Source organism: Telmatherina bonti (assembly GCF_933228915.1).
Source record: "Telmatherina bonti genome assembly, chromosome: 17".
Lineage (NCBI taxonomy): Eukaryota > Metazoa > Chordata > Actinopteri > Atheriniformes > Telmatherinidae > Telmatherina > Telmatherina bonti.
Window position 1 is genome coordinate 8363383 of NC_136615.1, and position 21243 is coordinate 8384625.

Below are 21243 nucleotides of genomic sequence, written 5' to 3' on the forward strand. Positions count from 1 at the left end.
AATATAATCGGAAGTTTTGTCAACGTGTAGTTTATGTACCTTTATATTAATAAGATTGTAGTTTCGCTTACTGCCGCTAGGGGGCAATAACAAAACGGACCCATTGAGATAAAAAACAACAACATAATGAATAGATCAAAGCCGCCCTCTAGTGGCCCGAAGTAGTAATAGACATATATGTGAAGCAGTAAGTACGATAATTGAAAACAATTAAAAGCATAACGAAAATAATAATTATTAATAATAATAATAATAATAATAATAATAATAATAATAATAATAATAATAATAATAATGCATTTACAAACTATGCAAAAAAAATATTCAGGAAAAGGATATTCTTTAAAAAAAAGAAAGAAAAGACAACTCTTAAAAAAGACAATTTGAGTGTTAATTGAACCAGGAAATGGTATGAATGCTATTAGTGGATGAACCCTGTCAGGTATCTTTGAGATTAGACAAATAAAGCATTGTAAGTACTTAAATTCTCCATCTGGAAGAACAAGCTGTAATTCAACGAGAGTCGTCAAACTAGAGGCAAGATGGACTTGCAGTTAAAAGGACATTTAAAATTAACACGTGCTACTTTCTCTATCTCCCCTAATTGTACTTTTTAGCTATGTTATCAAATTTGACGTATAATAGATTGCCACAACTATTACTTTTCTCTGTAATTGATGTTTGTAGAATGATGAAGTACAAACAAAAAAATGGACAACGTTTACACACACGGACAAACATCCGCATGAGAATGTGTATTGCCTTCTAGTGGTCAGATGATGCAACTACAATCATGTAAAGTTAGACAAATGATAATTCATTCATTATTAATTAATTCAAAATAAAACGGATCACTTTCTCTTTCCCCTTCAAATTCCTTTACTTGTAGATCTATTTATTAATTTATCCTTGCTTGAATATTTTCACAAAAATTGTGTTTTTCAGGTATTTAGCCAGCAGAGTAAACCGAGGTTACAGCAGCAAATAATTTTCTTTTTAAATCTTTTCATCTTAATTGATGACATAGATGAGTTTTTTTTATATAGTTAAATATATATTAGTGTATGTAGAATGCTTGCTCTAACATTACAGAACCAAACAAATTTACCAACAACAGAGATTAGTTGAAAGCAGTTCACTTGTTAGCCCTAGATTTAAAAAAATTTTTTTTTAGGGAAACAAATCTGTCTGCTTCATTTTTTCCTATTTTATTTTATCTTTTATTGAACAACAAAGTACATACATACGGCATATTGGTTGTCATATACATTTAACAGGTGTTGGGGTAGCTTACAACAAGGCAGTCGGATAGGAATGAGAGCCTAAACACACACCAAAAAAAAAAATTAAAAAATAAAAAAATGAATTCGATTAGGAGTCTCTGTCTAGCAACATGAACAAGTCCATCAAGGAAAAAAGTCTTTGGAATTTATTTTGTTTTCATAGTTTGAAGATTTTTTTGTGAATGTTCTGAGATCATTTGTCCATTCATTGATTTGGGGCTTAGTTCTGGTATATTTACATTGATGTACGGTATAAAATTTAGGGCCAACAGGATCAGGTTGTTTACCATAAAATTCCAAGTTCTTCTCTTTTATTCGATTTTTATAATTATATTTATAAAAATATTTTTATCTTAATTTATGCCAAAGATATATATATCTTTTATATTTAAATATATGTTAGTGTGTGTTGAACGCTTGCTTTAACGCAGTGTTTTTCAACCTTTTTTGAGCCAAGGCACACTTTTTTTCACTGAAAAATCACAAGGCACACCACAAACCTAAATGTTTTTTGTTTTTTTTTGTTTTTTTTTAAAAGAAAAATTCCATATTATTAATATAAAGTCAATTTTGTCAAAGCCTCTTGAAAAGAAATCAGATAAACACAAGAGGAAGGAATTTTATAATCTTTCACTGGGGCCTGTTTGGATGAACACAGACCTGCTTTTTAGACCAATTAGGTGAAATCGAATAATTTTTCAGGGCACACCGGATTATCTCTCGCGGCACACTAGTGTACCACGACACTGGGTGAAAAACACTGCTCTAACATCACAGAACCAAACAAATTTACCAATAACAGAGATTAGTTGAAAGCAGTTCAAAAAGCAGTTATTTTTCTAAATGAGTTCAGACTTTATTATTCCTCACTAAGACTGCTAAAAGAGTGCACTAAGAGTGCTTAAAGCACAGCTTCAACTATATCCAATTTCCTTTAATTAGCTGCTCCATTGTACCTCTACAATGATTTGTACTCAATTTGTTTTAAAAAATAAAATAAAATAAAATAAAATAAAATAAAATAAAATAAAATTAAAAAAAAAAAAAAAAAAAAAAGTGGAAAGCAGTTCACTTGTCAGCTGGTGTCGCTGTCGCATCTAGTCGCTAACCGGAAGTCGAAGTCTCGCGATGTTTCCGTGTATTAGTTCTTTGATTGATTTCAAACATGTCGTCTGAAGTGGAGGCGGGCAGCGCTGCAGCTACGGAACCTGAGACAGGAGAGGGGTTTGTCCACTTGCTGAATTTGTTTAGAAACATTTGGAAGGTGTAAACTGCAGCTCTGTTAACGGGTGTAAATTATGACTTGAATATGCGGTCTGGTTTGCCCGGCAGCGTTGTTAGCAACCCGGCTAACTCACGTTAGCTTTCCACAGAAACGAACAAAACAAATCTGCTGTTCATCAAAATAACCATTAAATTAAAGATCATGTTGTATGAAATTATATGTAAGATTGAAGTTGTTTTATGTTACAGTATAACAGATTTAGATCAGTATCTTTTTGATCAATCCTAACGGGATCAAAGGCGAGTTAACCTGATTTGTGATGTCACGTGTGCGTGTTTTTATTTGCTATTGTAGATTTTAATATTTACACTTTTCTCATAAACCCTCTAAAGAAGTGTTTTACAACCACTGTGCCGTGGTACACTAGTGTGCCCTGAGAAATAATCCAGTTACACCTGACTGGTCTAAAAAAGCAGCTCTGTGTTCATCCAGGGCCCAGGTGAAAGATAATACAATTTTTTCTTGTGTTTATCTTATTTCTATTGACAAGATGGACTTTTTATTAATAATATGGGCATCATTTTGGTTTGTGGTGTGCCTTGTGAGTTTTTAGTGGAAAAAAAGTGTGCTTTGGCTCAAAAAAAAAGTTTGAAAAACATGGTCTAAAGTATCTGTAAAGCTAAAATGAAAAAGCTTCAGGTGGCATTTCATGATGCTTTTAGAATATTGTTGTTATTTCCAAATGGACGAGTGCAAGTCAGATGCTTGTCTCAGTAAAGTGAAATTCCTTTCATGCTGTGCTGAGGAATTTCATGTATAGACTTATGTGTCGATTAAGGGAGTCAAAAAATAATTGTAATGGTTATGACTGAGCCAAAATTAAGTGACCCAAGGTATTTCTCCTGTTTTTGGAAGCACTGGAATGAATGTCTGTCTTTACGGGTGTTTTTATAATTGTGTGTGTGTATATATAGGCTATGTGTCTATACATGAATGTGTGTTTTTTTAAAAATTATTATTATTAATTTCTGATATGGACCAATGTGTCTGTAATAAAGACTAAAGAAAGAAAGAAAGAAAGAAAGGAAGAATATTTGAACAGGAACTGGTTGAATATTAAATTTTAAACATAAAACCTCTTCGTGATGAACGGGGTCACATGAAGTGACAAACATGCACACTTACTGGAAATGCTTTCTGATTTGATTTTTTAAATCTAATAATATATGTGTTATACCACTTTAAAACAAACAAACTTATTGCTGTACTTGCTTTTAGGGATGCTGCTTTTGGGGAGCTACCAACCAGCATGGATACAGAGTCATCGAATGGCAAAGAGGGAATGGTAATATTTTATTGTTATGATTTTTATTGTTTTTATGCCTTTTGTTTTTAAATGTCTAAAATTAGATTTCAATAGTTATTTATAATAATGCAATGCATATGTGCTCTGATGCATTTTTGCTTGTTCAGACTCTTTAAAAACACTGCCTTGGACTGCAAGTGGTGATGCTTGTTACATTTGTGAAAATTATTTAATGCATAAATTATTAAATTGATCAGTGGCATGTCCTTTTCAAGAATGCACAAGTAGATCTAATAAGTTATGTTTGTATTTTATTAAATAGGTGTGTTTCAGGAATATTCGTTGTGTTTAATCCTGTCAGATGCAATGCTGTCCATTTTTAGCCATCGTTATGCCGATGAAGAACAAACATACATTTACAAGTTAATTTTCTGTCATCTAGAATAAAAAAAAAATGTAATAAAAATCATTTAAAAAGCTTTTGTAAGGTAAATGAGATAACATGAACATAACAGACTTCATATGATGCAGTTTGATGAAGAAGATATCAGGATCAATAGGTCTCCTATCTCAATTAAATGTATTTGATAAAAACGAACATCCTTTGAATTCTGTCGTCTATGCGACAGAGACTCATTCTGCTTTGTAGTTTACGCCTCAGGAAATTAATTACTGTTCATATTAAGTTGTGGGAACAATAACAGCAAACAAACCAACATCCTGATAGAAATGTTACAATATGAAAATTCTGACTGATTTTATTGTAATCAGTCACTTTTATTAGAATGAAATGATTCTACAAGATATCAGGAGCGTAATAACTGAAACAGATTGTTTATAAATACATTTAACCTAAGAATATTTTTAAGTATTTTTCTCTAAACTTTGAGAAAAAATGACCAAACCTACTTCTAGAATACACATTCTCTGCTGCTGTGGGTCACAGGTTAACATGTCTGATAAGAGGCTTGTTTCTGTCGCAGGATACTGCAGGTGAAGGCTCGGAGGCGGCTGACGCTCTCCCTGCTTCTGGAGACGAGGACAGTGGGAGGCAGCTGGGGGACGTGGAGCTGCAGTGTGCCTTGTGTATGAAGTGGTTCACAGCAGAAACGTTTGGCATCGACACGGCGTACGTTCATCTGACACTAAAAGAGATTCAGAACATGGATAGTGCTTTAGCTGTCATTAACGACAACTCCCTCCCCCCACAGGACCTGTCTCCCCTTTATGACCAACTACGTGTTTCACTGCAACGTGTGCCACCACAGCGGCAACACATATTTCCTCAGGAAGCAAGCGAGTACGTCTTCTGTTTCACATAATCTTCATTTTCAGTGTGTTCTGTTGAACACAGCCAGCTAACTGTGTTGCATTTTGTGTGTCAGACCTGAAGGAAATGTGTCTCACAGCTTTGGCAAACCTCACATGGAGGTCCAGAACGAAAGATGAGCATCCAAAAACCATGTTCTCCAAAGACAAGGTGGGTTTCGCCATGTTTCCAGTGTTAAAGTCTTGTGCAGATCGTTGCTTTTTCTTTTTCTTTTAACATTTCAAAGCATCTTAACTTTTTGGATCTGGGTTTGTATAAAAGAAAACGGGCATCCGGTTCCTTATAATTATATTATTATTGTAGTTTAGATTATTCGGTGCAGTCATCACCCTGCAGAAACTTTGCTACTTTTGAGAGTCACATGACCTCAGTGTGCCCCCCTTCCATGTCCTCTGTCTGCTGCTGGGAAAGCCACACTCACCTGGTTTGTCCTTCCTGTTTACAAAGTTGGCTCTTTCTGCTCTTTGTTGTCACTCACCTGTAGGGCTGGGCGATATGACCTTTTAGTAATATCCCGATATTTTTATGGCATGTCACGATATACGATATATATCTCGATATTTACCTCAGTCTTGAATTAATGCTTTGGTGCATACAATCACATCAGTAAGATGATTTTGTGTCTCCATTAAAACATAATTGTTCATACTGCATTAAGATATGCTGATTTTAAACATTCATGCCAAAAGGATGAAATTGTAACGAAGCAAACTGATCAAAACCGTATTTATTTATTTATTTAGGTGCGCTTGTTTTAACTCTCTGGGCAAAGTGCTGCAGAGAGTGAAGGAGGAGGGAGGAAACCCCGGCCACAGCTAAAAACAACTGCATGACAACAGGATACTCGAATATGACAAATCTAAACATTTTCTACATCCCACAGGGGACTAGCCACGATATCTCGAGAATATATTCGATATATGGCCCAGCCCTACTCATCTGGGTTACGACGTCTCATGGCCTCCTTTCTAGAAGCAAAACAGATGTGATGGCAGAGCCAAGAATTCGTAGGCTTACCTTTGGACCTCGTTTTAGTGTAAATATAGAGATTTAAACATGAAAACACACAAAACCCCTACAAAAAGATGCAGTCTAATTATAAAAATTTAGGATATTATTCTAAAATAAAGAGTTAAAAGCACCAACAAACTCGGTCTGGTGTTCCTTACACACCAATCTGGAAGCAGCTTTTTTTTATACTTCATATAAAGAAATGTATAATAGCACATCAATAAATGTGATAATTTGGTATTAAGTTTGTTAAAAAGGAGTTTACATGTATCAGCAATAATGATTTTTTTTATCTAAATGTAAATTTAAAAGTTGTTTGTTGTCCAAGCAGCTGAATCCAGACCTTTCACCTTCTTTGTTTCAGGACATCATTCCATTCATTGACAAGCACTGGGAGTGCATGACGACTCGTCAGAGACCGGGGAAGCTCACCTGGCCCAACAACATCGTGAAGACCATGGTACCGGCGCAATGTAGAATTTATCTGATGATGCTTTACACCTCCATGTTGCTGCCTTGTTGCAGAGACCAGATGTTTATGTGAGGAGACGAGAATACTGGATTAATTATTCAGACTCTGTTGTTTTATAACTGTACTTCTGCAAATTTTCCAGAGCAAAGAGCGAGATGTTTTCCTCGTGAAGGAACACCCGGATCCTGGAAGTAAAGATACTGATGAGGAGTACCCTAAATTTGGCCTTTTGGACCAGGTGTGTACCACTCTGCTTCCCTGAACAGGAGGTGTTTTAGCTGCACAAACTAAACATGTGACTATGTCTGAGGTATCATTTTGGTTTCGGTTTCTTCTCTGTAGGACCTGGGAAACATTGGACCCTCATATGACACACAGAAACAGACCACTGGGACTCCCACAGCTGGTGGGCTCAATGGTAAGAAGATAAAACTAGATATTTACAGACTAGATCTGCACTATCCGACTCTGTAGCAGCAAAGGGAGGTGTTTTAGGGTGTTTTCACACCTGGTGTTTGGTTCATCTGGTCCACTCTAAACTAAACTAAATGATACTGATTTGCTGCAGATTTTTAACAACAAAGCCAGTTTTTCTTGTTATGAGCAGTTTAGTTGTGCAGCATGGTTCCTACAGGAGCTTGTTTCCCTTTGAGCTCTACAATAGTTAGTCAACCAGTGGTTGTTCCACAAAACGAGATCTTCTGAAAATGGACCAAATGGTTCAGTTTCAGTAAGATGGACTAAACTGATCTTTCATTATGTGGAAATACCAAAGAGAATGATGTTTTTATTCTCTCTCTTTCTAACTATATTGATAAGAGCCGCACAATATTGGAAAAATCTTTTGTTTTTCCCTGCAATAATGATGCTCAAACAATATATTGTGCAGCTTTAATATGGATAATATATACAAAACAGGGTTTAACAAGAGGGTTTTGTAACAGGGTGTGTGACAACATTAAAGTCCGTGACAGAAAAATATAAAGTCGTTAAAAACTGTTTCTGTTATCTAATTACTTTATCTAAATAAATGTTTTTATTTGCTTAAAAGGAGCCGTTTATATCTGTTTGTTGTCATCCACATACAAGGCAACTGAAATATTTGTCACCAGTTTTACTACGGTGTCTCTGAATGGACAAACAGCTGTGTGTGTGAAGTGAAAACCCTCTGAGCTTTACAGCTGAAGTACTGCCTGTTACAGGTGTTAACTGTTCCTTACAAAAACCATAGAAGAAGACATTTCCGCGTCCAATTTTACAGCTTGACGCAAGTGTTTCTTACACACTCCACCATCAGCAGCGTAACCAAACCAAACCAGGTTAAACAGAGAAGCAGGTCATCAGTGGAGATGAAAAGACCTTTCTGGTTGAATAAAGGTTAACTTGAATAAAAGGAAAAACAGAAAACTTATTAAAAGTTTGAACCAAACAGGCCCAGTGTGGAAGCACCCTTCCATGCTCAGTAACCTCAGTAAGCTTCCCAGAGGCAGTGAGCCTGAAATTTGGTGACCATAGTGATTGTTTGCATTGTTTTCCAGGTGGATCTTCTTTCTCAGGTGAATATGTGGTGTTTTGGCATCTGGAGCTGATGAGTGTGTTTTTGTGTCTTGTACCCCTCTGGATAGAAGTTGGCCCTGAGGTTCTAATCACACCATCAGTTTGCCCCCTCCAATCTCCCCCAGCTCAAACCAAACTGATCCTTAAGAAACATCTTTTGGGCAACTTCATCCTGTTTTACCGATCCCTGTCTGCTTCTGTCCGGTGCCTCCCCCTCCCCCGCCCCCCTTCCCTCACAAAAAGCCCCTCCTATTGGTGAACACGCCTTCCACGTCTCTGGCTTGCTGCTAACAGGCTCTGAAATCGCCCAGAATCTCCTGACTGAAATGACAGCCTGCCCTCCGGGCCACCATACCTGGGAGCAGGGTGTCATCTCAGAGCTGCTGGTGGCTTTCATCCAATGCTAATTAGCCTCATCCTCTTCCTATTTGTTACCAAACATTAGGCCGTCTCCATGGATACGGGTACAAACCCTGATTTTAATCATTACTTTTTCAAATATTTGATCATAAATAAACCTTGTTCCACCTCTTAAATTCCTTAATAACAATAATTTCTAGTTTTAATAATGAAAATAAAAGTTGTATTTTCTGATCAGTAATTGCTGAGAATCCCAGTTAAATCCCTCTGCATGCTACTGGGTAAACATCATCGTTCTCTGCTCTCTATAAAAAATAATCCAGGTATGTGACTAAACTTGTCTGCATTTTGTGCATTTTTTTTAGTTTAGGTATCTAATGATAACTGATATTGTACAACAGACATACCAGTATTCAACTGGAATAAGATGTGAATCTGACCAGTAAAGCTTCCCATCTGGCTCTGTAGAGTCCTGTTGACCTGCTGTGTGACATTGAAGAGGCGTCATGGGAGGCTGGTAGTGTTTGGAAAACACCACGCAAACTAATTCCTGCCTTCTTGTGCCTGCTGTTTCCCCGTGTTAACCCAATAACCTGCTTCCACTGTGTCCTGCGTTTGTGTGTGTTTAGTGGCATTATCGGGGGTGAAGATGGTGTGTGTGTGTGTGTGTGTGTGTGAAGCTTTTTCTCTCATTTTATTGTTTTATGAATTGCAATTTCAAAAGATTTTCTTTTAGAACACTTCATCTTCATCTTCTGTCGCTTATCCGGTGTTGGGTCGCGGGGGCAGCAGCCTAAGCAGGGAAGCCCAGACTTCCTTCTCCCCAGCCACATTTGCCAACTCTGCGGGGGGGATCCCGAGGCGTTCCCAGGCCAGCCGAGAGATATAATCCCTCCAGCGTGTCCTGGGTCTTCCCCGGGGTCTCCTCCCTGAGGGACGTGCCTGGAACACCTCACCAGGGAGGCGTCCAGGAGGCATCCTGACCAGATGCCCGAGCCACCTCAACTGGTTCCTCTTGATGCGGAGGAGCAGCGGCTCTACTCTGTTCTCCTCCTGGATGACCGAGCTCCTCCCCCTATCTCTAAGGGTGAGCCCGGCCACCCTGTGGAGGAAACTCATTTCAGCCGCCTGTATACGAGATCTCGTTCTTTCGGTCACGACCCACAGCTCATGACCATAGGTGAGGGTAGGAACGTAGATCGACTGGTAAATCGAGAGCTTCGCCTTCTGGCTCAGCTCCTTCTTCACCACGACAGACCGGCGCAGAGTCCGCATTACTGCAGACGCCGTACCGATCCGTCTGTCGATCTCGCGCTCCATCCTTCCCTCACTCGTGAACAAGACCCCGAGATATTTAAACTCCTCCACTTGAGGCAGGACCTGACTCCTGACCCAGAGAGGGCAATCCACCCTATTCCGGCTGAGGACCATGGTCTCAGATTTGGAAGTGCTGATTCTCATCCCAGCCGCTCCACACTCGGCCACGAATTGCTCAAGCGAGAGCTGGAGATCACGACCAGATGAAGCCAACAGGACCACGTCATCTGCAAAAAGCAGGGACCCAATCCTGAGGCCACCAAGCCGGATCCCCTCAACACCTCGGCTGCGCCTAGAAATTCTGTCCATATAAGTTATGAACAGAATCGGTGATAAAGGGCAGCCTTGGCAGAGTCCAACCCTCACCGGAAACGAATCAGACTTACTACCGGCAATGCGGACCAAGCTCTGACACCTGTCGTACAGGGACCGGACAGCTCGTATAAGGGGGTCCGGTACCCCATACTCCCGGAGTACCCCCCACAGGAGCCCCCGGGGGACACAGTCGAATGCCTTCTCCAGGTCCACAAAGCACATGTAGACTGGTTTGGCAAACACCCATGCCCCCTCCAGGACCTCAAAGAGGGTATAGAGCTGGTCCACTGTTCCGCGACCAGGACGAAAACCACACTGCTCCTCCTCAATCCGGGATTCGACTATCTGGCGGACCCTCCTCTCCAGGACCCCTGAATAGACCTTACCAGGGAGGCTGAGGAGTGTGATTCCCCTGTAATTGGAACACACCCTCCGGTCCCCCTTCTTAAAAAGGGGGACCACCACCCCAGTCTGCCAATCCAGCGTACTGCCCTCGATGACCACGCGATGCTGCAGAGGCGTGCCAGCCAGGACAGCCCCACAGCATCCAGAGCCTTAAGGAACTCTGTACGGATCTCATCCACCCCTGGGCCTTGCCGCCAAGGAGATTTTTGACCACTTCATCAACCTCAGCCCCAGAGATAGGAGAGTCCACCCCTGAGTCCCCCAGCTCTGCTTCCTCATCGGAAGACGTGTTGGTAGGATTGAGGAGGTCTTCGAAGTATTCCTTCCACCAACCCACTACGTCCCAAGTTGAGGTCAGCAGCTCCCCACCTCCACTGTACACAGTGTCGATGGAGCACTGCTTCCCCCTCCTGAGCCGCCGGATGGTGGACCAGAATCTCCTCAAAGCCGTCCGGAAGTCTTTCTCCATGGCCTGGCCGAACTCCTCCCATGCCCGAGTTTTTGCCTCGGCAACAGCCGAAGCTGCATGCCGCTTAGCCCGCCGGTACCCATCAGCTGCCTCCAGAGTCCCACAGGCCAAGAAGGCCCGATAGGATTCCTTCTTCAGCTTGACGGCATCCCTCACTGCTGGAGTCCACCAACGAGTCCTGGGATTACCGCCATGACAGGCACCAACGACCTCTTACGTCCACAGCTCCGGCTGGCCGCCTCAGCAATAGAGGCACGGAACACAGCCCATTCGGACTCAATGTCCCCCGCCTCACTCGGGACATGTTCGAAGCTCTGCTGAAGGTGGGAGTTGAAGCTCGCTCTGACAGGGGACTCAGCCAGACGTTCCCAGCAGACCCTCACAACACGTTTGGGTCTGACCGGCTTCCTCCCCACCATCTAAGCCAACTCACCACTGGGTGGTGATCAGTTGACAGCTCCGCCCCCCTCTTCACCTGAGTGTCCAAGGCATGTGGCCGCAGGTCCGACGATACGACCACAAAATCGATCATCGAACTGCGGCCCAGGGAATCCTGATGCCAGGTGTACATATGGACACTCTTATGTTGGACCATGGTGTTCGTTATGGACAATCCATGACGAGCACAGAAGTCCAATAACAAAACACCATTTGGGTTCAGAGGGGGGGGGACCATGCCTCCCAGTCACTCCCCTCCAGGTCTCACTGTCATTGCCCACGTGAGCATTGAAGTCCCCCAGCAGAACAATGGAGTCCCCAGAAGGAGCACCCTCCAGCACTCCCTCCAAGGACCCCAGAAAGGGTGGGTACTCTGAACTGCTGTTCGGTGCATAAGCACAGACAACAGTCAGGACCCGTCCCCCCACCCGGAGGCGGAGGGAAACTACCCTTTCATCCACTGGGGTAAACCCCAATGTACAGGCACCAAGCTGGGGGCTGATGAGAATGCCCACACCTGCTTGGTGCCTCTCACCATGAGCAACTCCAGAGTGGAAGAAAGTCCAGCCCCTCTCGAGGGTACTGGTTCCAGAGCCCAAGCCATGCGTCGAGGTGAGTCCAACTATATCTAGCCGGAACCGCTCAACCTCGCGCACAAACTCAGGCTCCTTCCCCACCAGAGAGGTGACATTCCACGTCCCTAGAGCCAGCTTCTGCAGCCGGGGATCGGACCGCCAGGGTCCCCGACCCCTGCTGCCGCCCAGCTCACATTGCACCCGACCCCTACGGCTCCTCCTGCAGATGGTGAGCCCACGGGAGGTGGGGCCCATGTAACCCTTTCGGGCTGAGCCCGACCGGGCCCCATGGGCAAAGGCCCGGCCACCAGACGCTCGCTCACGTACCCCAGGCCTGGCTCCAGAGGGGGTTCCGGTAACCTGCGTCCGGGCAAGGGAACATTTCTGCCCGAGTTTGTGTACATCATAGGGGTCATGTGACACAAAATATTTAAAGTTGGTAAGAAAAAGTTTAGAAAAGATCAAAAGTAGTGTTTTGTCAGTCGTGTGTGAGTGTGTGTGTGTGGTTGTGTGTGTTGCTGCTTTGCCGTGAAGGTTCTGATGAAGCTGTTTCTCCAAAAAAGTCTTATAATTTGATTATTTCTACCAGTTTGCAGCCTAAGGTCACATGATCACTGTGTAAGTACAGGTGGTGTTAACGACACCCCCCATCAGGTCTGCAGCACAATGAAGACCGAGGAGCTCTTTAAACGGGTCAGAAACTAATTTCTGGCTGATACAGACCAGAGTTAGTTAGAAAACATGAATATAAAATAATACTCTGCTTATTTCACCAATAAATGTGTTTCTGGAAAATAAACTGCGGCCCAACGAACCCGGCAGGAAAGAATGAAGGACTTAAACTCTGTTAGAAAGAAGAACATGAAGAGTTCCTGCTGATGCTGAACCAAGCTGACGGCCTTTAACCTGCCACTGAATGCTAGTTCAAGACTTTGACATTGTGTTAAATGTCCAGATGTTGGCAGATGTTGAGTGTAAAACAGCCAAAGTGAATCGTCATGGAGGTTTTAGAAAACTAAAACCTGAAGGCTTTTTTTAATTCTTTATTTAACCTTTATTTCACCAGGAAAGTCTCATTGAGGTTAAGAACCTCTTTCTCCAGGGAGTCCTGACCAAGAGGCAGCAAGAGTTACAGGCAGTTTATGTGTTACTACTTCAACAGAACAAATAAAAGCAATTACAACTAAAGGAGGACATCTCTAAATCTCTCACTCTGGACTTAATACCGTTCAGAGAAATAAGTTGGGACAACTTCCAGTCTCAGCAGAGTTCCACGTAGACGGGGCGGAGTAGACAAATTCCCTTTTCCTCGTTCTGTAGAGGCAAATGGAACAGAAAGCATCAAATGATCATTTGATCACAAAAAATAAGAATTTCTGTGTGATTAAATCAGAGATATAGGATGGCAGCAGCCCAAGCTTATAAATAAAATATAGCAATGTCCTGTTCTCCTGATGGACAACGAAGGCCGTCCTACTCAAGAATACATTCACAATGATGGGTCATGCTTTTACAAACAGAGATGCACAGTTAAGTGTCGATTTTATGTAGACATTGAGCTGAAGCCGTCTGATACATTTCTGGAAAATTAGGCCTTTATGTCCCATTAGGAGCTAAGATTATGGATTCTAAACATTTTAAGAAGGAAAACATTCAGCTTTGTTTTATAATATTTACCTTAAAGACGCATTACGTAACTTTCTGGCTTTAAAACTCCGTGTTCCAGACTTGTTTGATGACACAGTGACATAGATCCTGTGGGCAGCAGCAGCTCCAGAGCAAAGTTTCACTTTGAGCACAGAGCAAAGTTTCACTTCGGATGAAAACACACTGGTTGTGTTGGATGTTGCTGATTCAGAAAGTAAACGCAAGATGATTAAAAGAACAAAACAGGTCGTTGTATGATTTTCTTTTGCTGGTTGGAGAGAGCTAACAGGTCAGGTAGGATGAAGGTGGAGGCTGAGTTGCAGGTAGTCGATGATAGGAGGGAAAAGTTCTGTAGTTGGTCTTTAAAACATCACAGTCATGATGGCTTCTAAGGATGCACTTCATAAAACAGGGCAGCTAAGTGTTTGTAGCCCCTGGCTGACTGTGTGTGAGCGTGCGTGTGTGTGTGTGTGTGTGTGTGTGTGTTTGTCTGTCCAGGTTCAGTTGTTCACCTTCCTGTGCTTTTAAAGGTGCGTTAGCCCCCGGTCCAGGAAAAGGACGAGGAGCCAAACGCAAGCAGCAGCAACAGGAAGGCACAGCTGCAGGAGCAGCTAAGAGAACTCGGAGGTACGGATGAGATGAAAACTTTATTAGTGAAGCTTCAGTGGGCACCAGCACTGTGTTTGGTGGTCGGCTGTCTCTCTGCAGCACGGCTGATCATCCAGCAAAGATAAAATCAGCTTTTCTTGGTTAAATACCCAAGTTCGCACGCGATTATATGTTTATTTTTAGATTAAGTTGTTGCAGGCGTGTCAGTGAAACAATAAAATAACTGCTACGATGTTAAGTTTTGAACTTGATGTGCATTAATTATTTACCTCTTGCTCATTTACTGATGTCCTGGACCAGTTCTAACCTCCAAGAACAGTTGAGATAGAGATGAGAGGCCCATTTGTTTTCTTTGCTTTTACACATTTTCATTACATTATACTACATATATTATTACATTATATTTTTATTATATTATTATTTATAATATATTATTACTGTATATTATTCATACATATATATATATATATATATATATATATATATATATATATATATATATATGTATATGTATATATATATATATGTATATGTATATATATATATATATGTATATGTATATATATATATATATGTATATATATATGTATATATATATATATACGTATATATATATATATATATATATACATATATATATATATATATATATATATATATATATATACATATATATATATATATATATATATATATACATATATATATATATATATATATATATATACATATATATATATATATATATATATATATATACATATATATATATATATATATATATATATATATATATACATATATATATATATATATATATATATATATATATATATATATATACATACATATGTATGTATATATATATATATATATATATATATATATGTATATATATATATATATATATGTATATATATATATATATATATGTATATATATATATATATATATGTATATATATATATATGTATGTATATAGACATATGTATGTATATATATATATATGTATATACATATATATGTGTATATATATATATATATGTGTATATATAATATGTAAATATATAATATGTATGTTACAAAATGTGCATCTTTTCCTTTGTCTTTGCAGCGACCCTCTGTTCTCCGCCCAGCGCCTGCCTCCTCATGGTTACCCACTGGAACACCCATTTAATAAAGATGGGTACCGTTACATCCTGGCAGAACCAGACCCCCACGCTCCAGACCCAGAGAAACTGGAGCTGGACTGCTGGGCTGGCAAACCCATACCTGGTGATTTGTACAGGGCTTGTCTGTATGAGAGGGTGCTGCTGGCGTTACATGACAGAGGTACCGAGTTTCAGTCAGGACGATGTTTCAGGTGTTCTTCGCAGCGAACACGATAAATCGCCTTTTATTTCTTGATGTGTTGCAGCGCCTCAGCTGAAGATCTCTGACGACCGCCTGACGGTTACGGGGGAGAAAGGTTACTCCATGGTCAGAGCTTCACATGGCGTGCGAAAAGGCGCCTGGTACTTTGAAGTGTCTGTGGAAGACATGCCTCCAGAGACTGCAGCCAGACTGGGCTGGTCTCAGCCGCTCGGTCAGAACCGTTTTATACTCTTCTTCACGTTTAAACGCAACGTTGTAGATGTTAGTAAAAATAAAGAAAAATGGATACTGTGTATAACAGCTTTAATAGATTACAAAGAAATTTCACCTTTCATTCTCCTTTTGTTGTGTTTTTATGAATCAGTCTCATCTTCACGTACGGTTCCTGAGGGCTAAAGGAGTCTGACCACTTCCAGTTACATTCCTGAAGAGCTAACTCATTTTCCTATGTTTCTATTTCAGGTAACCTGCAGGCTCCTCTGGGTTACGACAAGTTCAGCTACTCATGGCGGAGTAAGAAGGGCACTCGGTTTCACCAGTCAATAGGGAAGCATTACTCCTCAGGATACGGTCAGGGAGACACGCTGGGCTTCTTCATAGAGCTGCCTGATGGCACAGAGACCGCCAAAGCTCTGCCTGATACGTATAAGGACAAGGTAACACCAGAGACGGGATGAGACCACCGCGGCTGTGTGGCAACACATAAAACATGATTTACTTAGTATTACGTTACCAAGGAGCATTCAGTACTGTGTCCAGTCTGCAGACTACTTCCAGGGATGTAGGGACGGTAATGACTTGATATGTTTTATGCAGATATTTTTGTTTCTAGCTGCATATTTTCAAGAGCTGTGATGATATATGCCTTTGTCTGTTTTCGTTTATGATGTTTTGGGTACCGATTCGGTTTAAATTGTGATTCTCACAATTATTTGATTTTGCTGATTTTGTAGACTTAAAAACAAAAAAAGTAACAAACTTATTTTTAAAAAGATCAATAAAACCAAGAAAAATGCCAAAAATTTTATAATGGATTGTATATATATATCTCTATCTATCTATATATATAGATATATAGATATATATATCTATATATATCCATCCATCTTCTGCCGCTTATCCGGGGTCGGGTCGCGGGGGCAGCAGCCTAAGCAGGGAAGCCTAGACTTCCCTCTCCCCAGCCACATTTGCCAACTCTGCGGGGGGGATCCCGAGGCGTTCCCAGGCCAGCCGAGAGATGTAATCCCTCCAGCGTGTCCTGGGTCTTCCCCGGGGTCTCCTCCCCGAGGGACGTGCCTGGAACACCTCACCAGGGAGGTCCAGGAGGCATCCTGACCAGATGCCCGACCCACCTCAACTGGTTCCACTCGATGCGAAGGAGCAGCGGCTCTACTCTGAGCCCCTCCCGGATGACTGAGCTCCTCACCCTATCTCTAAGGGAGAGCCCGGCCACCCTGCGGAGGAAACTCATTTCAGCCGCCTGTATACGAGATCTCGTTCTTTCGGTCACGACCCACAGCTCATGACCATAGGTGAGGGTAGGAACGTAGATCGACTGATAAATCGAGAGCTTCGCCTTCTGGCTCAGCTCCTTCTTCACCACGACAGACCGGCGCAGAGTCCGCATTACTGCAGACGCCGCACCGATCCGTCTGTCGATCTCACGCTCCATCCTTCCCTCACTCGTGAACAAGACCCCGAGATATTTAAACTTTGAGGCAGGACCTGACTCCTGATCCAGAGAGGGCAATCCACCCTATTCCGGCTGAGGACCATGGTCTCAGATTTTGAGGTGCTGATTCTCATCCCAGCCGCTTCACACTCGGCAGCGAATCGCTCAAGCGAGAGCTGGAGATCACGACCAGACGAAGCCAACAGGACCACGTCATCCGCAAAAAGCAGGGACCCAATCCTGAGGCCACCAAGCCGGATCCCCTCAACACCTCGGCTGCGCCTAGAAATTCTGTCCATATAAGTTATGAACAGAATCGGTGATAAAGGGCAGCCTTGGCGGAGTCCAACCCTCACCGGAAACGAACCCGACTTACTACCGGCAAGTCGGTATATATATATATATATATATATATATATATATATATATATCTCATTTTTTTTTTTTGTATTATTTTTAAACAAAAAATCTTTAAACAAAAAAAATCTATTTTAAATTTGCGAAGCAAAAAAATCCTGATTTGATTTTTTTCCCATCCCAAAACTTTCAATGCTTTGTCCAAGGTGCAACTAAGTACTAGTGGTGTAGTGAGCAAGTCAGTGTGCTTCAATACAGAAATTCACGAGTTCAATCCCAATATGAGGCAATTAGAAAAAATACTACTTGTGCTTTTTTTCAATTTCTTATACTTGTGCAATTTCATTTCAATCATTCAGCATAGTTCAATAAATGGGCATTCACAGTTGCTATTGTTTCAATAATAGCTGTTTCTAGTTATTATCATCAAATAAATTTATTATTTATATTGTTATAATTATTATAAATAATAAAATTATTTTTTATATTGTTATTATATATTATTATTATTATTATTATTATTATTATTATTATCATCACCAACGTGTTTTTAAAATTTTATTCTTTAAAATTGTTTTATTTCAATAGTTTTAACTTAATTTCTCAGAAGTCAGAATAAATTGTAGCCTAAACGTGTAAAATGAGATTACAGGTCAAGTCAGTTTTTCATTTCTTCCTCTTTGTTGTAGAACTGAGGGATTTGAACATCCTTGATAATTGTATTTAAATATAATTAAAGACTGCACCTTATTTGTTTAGTTTGTTTTAGTCGACTTTTATTTTTCTTTGTTTTTTTTTATCTCTTCTCAGGCACTCATTAAGTTCAAGAGCTACCTGTACTTTGAGGAAAAGGACTATGTGGACAAAGCAGAGAAAAGCCTGAAGTCGATGAGCCCCAGCAGGGTCAGAAGACCTCTGTAATTATTGTCCAGATAGAAAACTCACTGCTGTTCGCTGCTGCTGACTCAGGAATCCTGTTTTTCAGATGATTTTCTATAAAAATGGAGTGAGCCAAGGTGTTGCCTATGAAAACCTGTTTGAAGGCCTCTACTTCCCTGCTATCTCACTTTACAAGAGCTGCACGGTCAGTCCACGTTACGGTGAACTCTGCAGCGTGTGGTTTTGTTAGACTGGTGGAGTTTACTGTCATCTCTTTTCAGGTTTCTGTTAATTTCGGGCCGCATTTTAAATTCCCCCCGAAGGACATTAAATACCAACCGGTGAGAACTTCCATCCTTACACGTTCTATCCTTTCCCAGATGTTTTCAGCTGCTGTTTGATGAGACACACATTCAATTCAATTCAATTCAATTCAACTTTATTTATATAGCGTCAAATCACGGCAATGCCATCTCAAGACGCTTTACAGACAGAGGGGAAAACATAATGAAGGCCAATTCATAACAGCCTATATAAGGAAACCAACAGATTGAGTTGAGTCCAACTCAATCTCCCATCCTGAGCAAGCACACTGGCAACAGTGGGAAGGAAAAAACTCCCTTTTAACAGGAAGGAAACCTCCGGCAGAACCCGGCTCAGGACAGGCAGCCATCTGCCTCTGCTGTGTGGGGGGAAGAGGACAGAAAGACAACAGACAACAGGAACTGCTACTCCCGGCCAGGGAGACCTGCTGAGACAGGAGACATACATGTTAATGATGCAACACTGTTATGGGGGGGGAAGAAAGAGATAAAGAGAAAAAGAAAGAAGCTCAGTGTATCAGGAAATGTCCCTCAGCAGTCTAAACCTATAGCAGCATAACTAAGGGATGCTAACCATCCCTAGCTATAGGACTTATCAAAAAGATAAGTCTTCAGCCTAGTCTTAAAGGTGGGGAGGGTGTCTGCTTCCCTAACACTAACTGGGAGCTTATTCCATAAGAGAGGGGCCTGATAACCAAAGGCTCTGCCTCCTGCTCGGCTCTTTGAGACTCTAGGAACCACAAGTAAGCCTGCAGTCTGCGAACGAAGTACTCTACTTGGTATATAAGGAACAATGAGGTCTTTGATATATAGTGGTGCCTGGTTGTGGAGGGCTTTATATGTAAGGAGAAGGATTTTAAATTCTATTCTAGATTCAACAGGCAGCCAATGAAGAGAGGCTAAAACTGGAGAAATATGATCTCTCCTGCTGGTTCTGGTCAGGACTCTGGCTGCAGAATTCTGGATCAGCTGAAGGCTTTTCAGGGCATATTTAGGACAGCCCAGTAATAGAGAGTTACAGTAATCTAGTCTCGAAGTAACAAAAGCGTGAACCAGTTTTTCTGCATCACTCCGAGACAGAATGTCCCTAATTTTGGCTATATTACGTAAATGAAAGAAGGCTGTTTTAGTAACCTGCTTAATATGTGGGCCAAAGGACAGGTCAGGGTCAAATATTACTCCAAGGTTTCTCACTGTAGCACTGGAAGCTAAAGTAATGCCATCCAGGTTCATTACAAAACCGGAAAATTTAGCTCTGAGTTTTTCAGATCCAACGAGAATTACTTCGGTCTTATCTGAGTTTAAGAGGAGAAAATTTCTAGACATCCAAGTCTTTATGTCTATGAGACAATTTTGTAGCCTATTGGGCTGATTTGTTTCATCTGGTTTAAAGGATAAGTATAGTTGAGTATCATCTGCATGACAATGAAAGTTTATTCCATGCTGTCTAATAATTTTGCCTAAAGGGAGCATATATAGTGTGAAGAGTATTCTTTTTCCCTCCCTCAGATGAGTGATATGGGCTGGGGAGCAGTGATCGAACACACCCTGGCTGATATGTTGTACCACGTAGAGACTGAGGTGGAAGGACGACGCAGCCCTCCATGGGAAGGATGAACACATACCGAATCCACTACATCATCCCCAGTCAAAATAATGTTTTATCTTCAAACAAAAACCTCAGAGCAGAAAACAGGTCACACACACGCAGCTTTTCAGCTCTTGTTACTGATGTTTGCAGGACGGACAGTTAAATCCATCAGTACAGTAATAATGCCTTGTTGGTTGCAGTCCTGCCAGGAAACATTCCTTCACCAGCTAAATTAACTCAACTTCTGGCTTCAAGTGTGCAAATTTACAATTTAATACTGTAGAGAATGTAGCAGATGTGAGTTTTAACACGTATCCCGGCATCATGTTGGGCTGTTCTGTGTATTCCAGCCAAACAAACACATTTCTTATAGCTACTTTGCACATGAGGCCATTTATCGTGTTTTTTTTGACAATGTGTGCCAGTTATTTCCTGTTTTTTGTTTTTTTTTTTTACACTGGGTTGAATAAAAAAATACACACAGACAATGTCGATTAGATTTATGAAGTTCAGATTGAAATATGTTGATGTGGTTTTGATCGGGATGCTTTTCTTGGCATCAGTCCAGAGACAGATGCATGAGGTAAGCTAACAGCTATTTATTACAGAACTTCAGCATCTAAAATAACCTGCAGCTTTAAAAGTACAGTATGAGCTGAAGCGAATGTCTACTTTGACCTTGTCATGCTTCCTTTCACTGAAAACTGTTGCTGCCGACCAATCAGCCG

The 21243-nt window shown here is 41.0% G+C and overlaps 1 protein-coding gene across 1 annotated transcript; it reads left to right on the plus strand.

Annotated features, from left to right (window-relative positions):
• Window positions 1-2448: 2448 nt before the first annotated feature.
• On the plus strand, window positions 2449-21063 carry ash2l (ash2 like, histone lysine methyltransferase complex subunit; the record flags this gene model as incomplete). Its single annotated transcript, XM_079256101.1, has 17 exons — window positions 2449-2507; window positions 3787-3853; window positions 4798-4943; window positions 5026-5114; window positions 5200-5294; window positions 6520-6615; window positions 6770-6865; window positions 6970-7045; window positions 8166-8183; window positions 14241-14337; window positions 15434-15651; window positions 15737-15904; window positions 16156-16349; window positions 18533-18625; window positions 18708-18806; window positions 18883-18942; window positions 20434-21063. 17 exons carry the CDS (start codon window positions 2449-2451, stop codon window positions 20539-20541), a joined length of 1779 nt encoding a protein of 592 aa, XP_079112227.1. The 3' UTR covers window positions 20542-21063.
• Window positions 21064-21243: the final 180 nt, after the last annotated feature.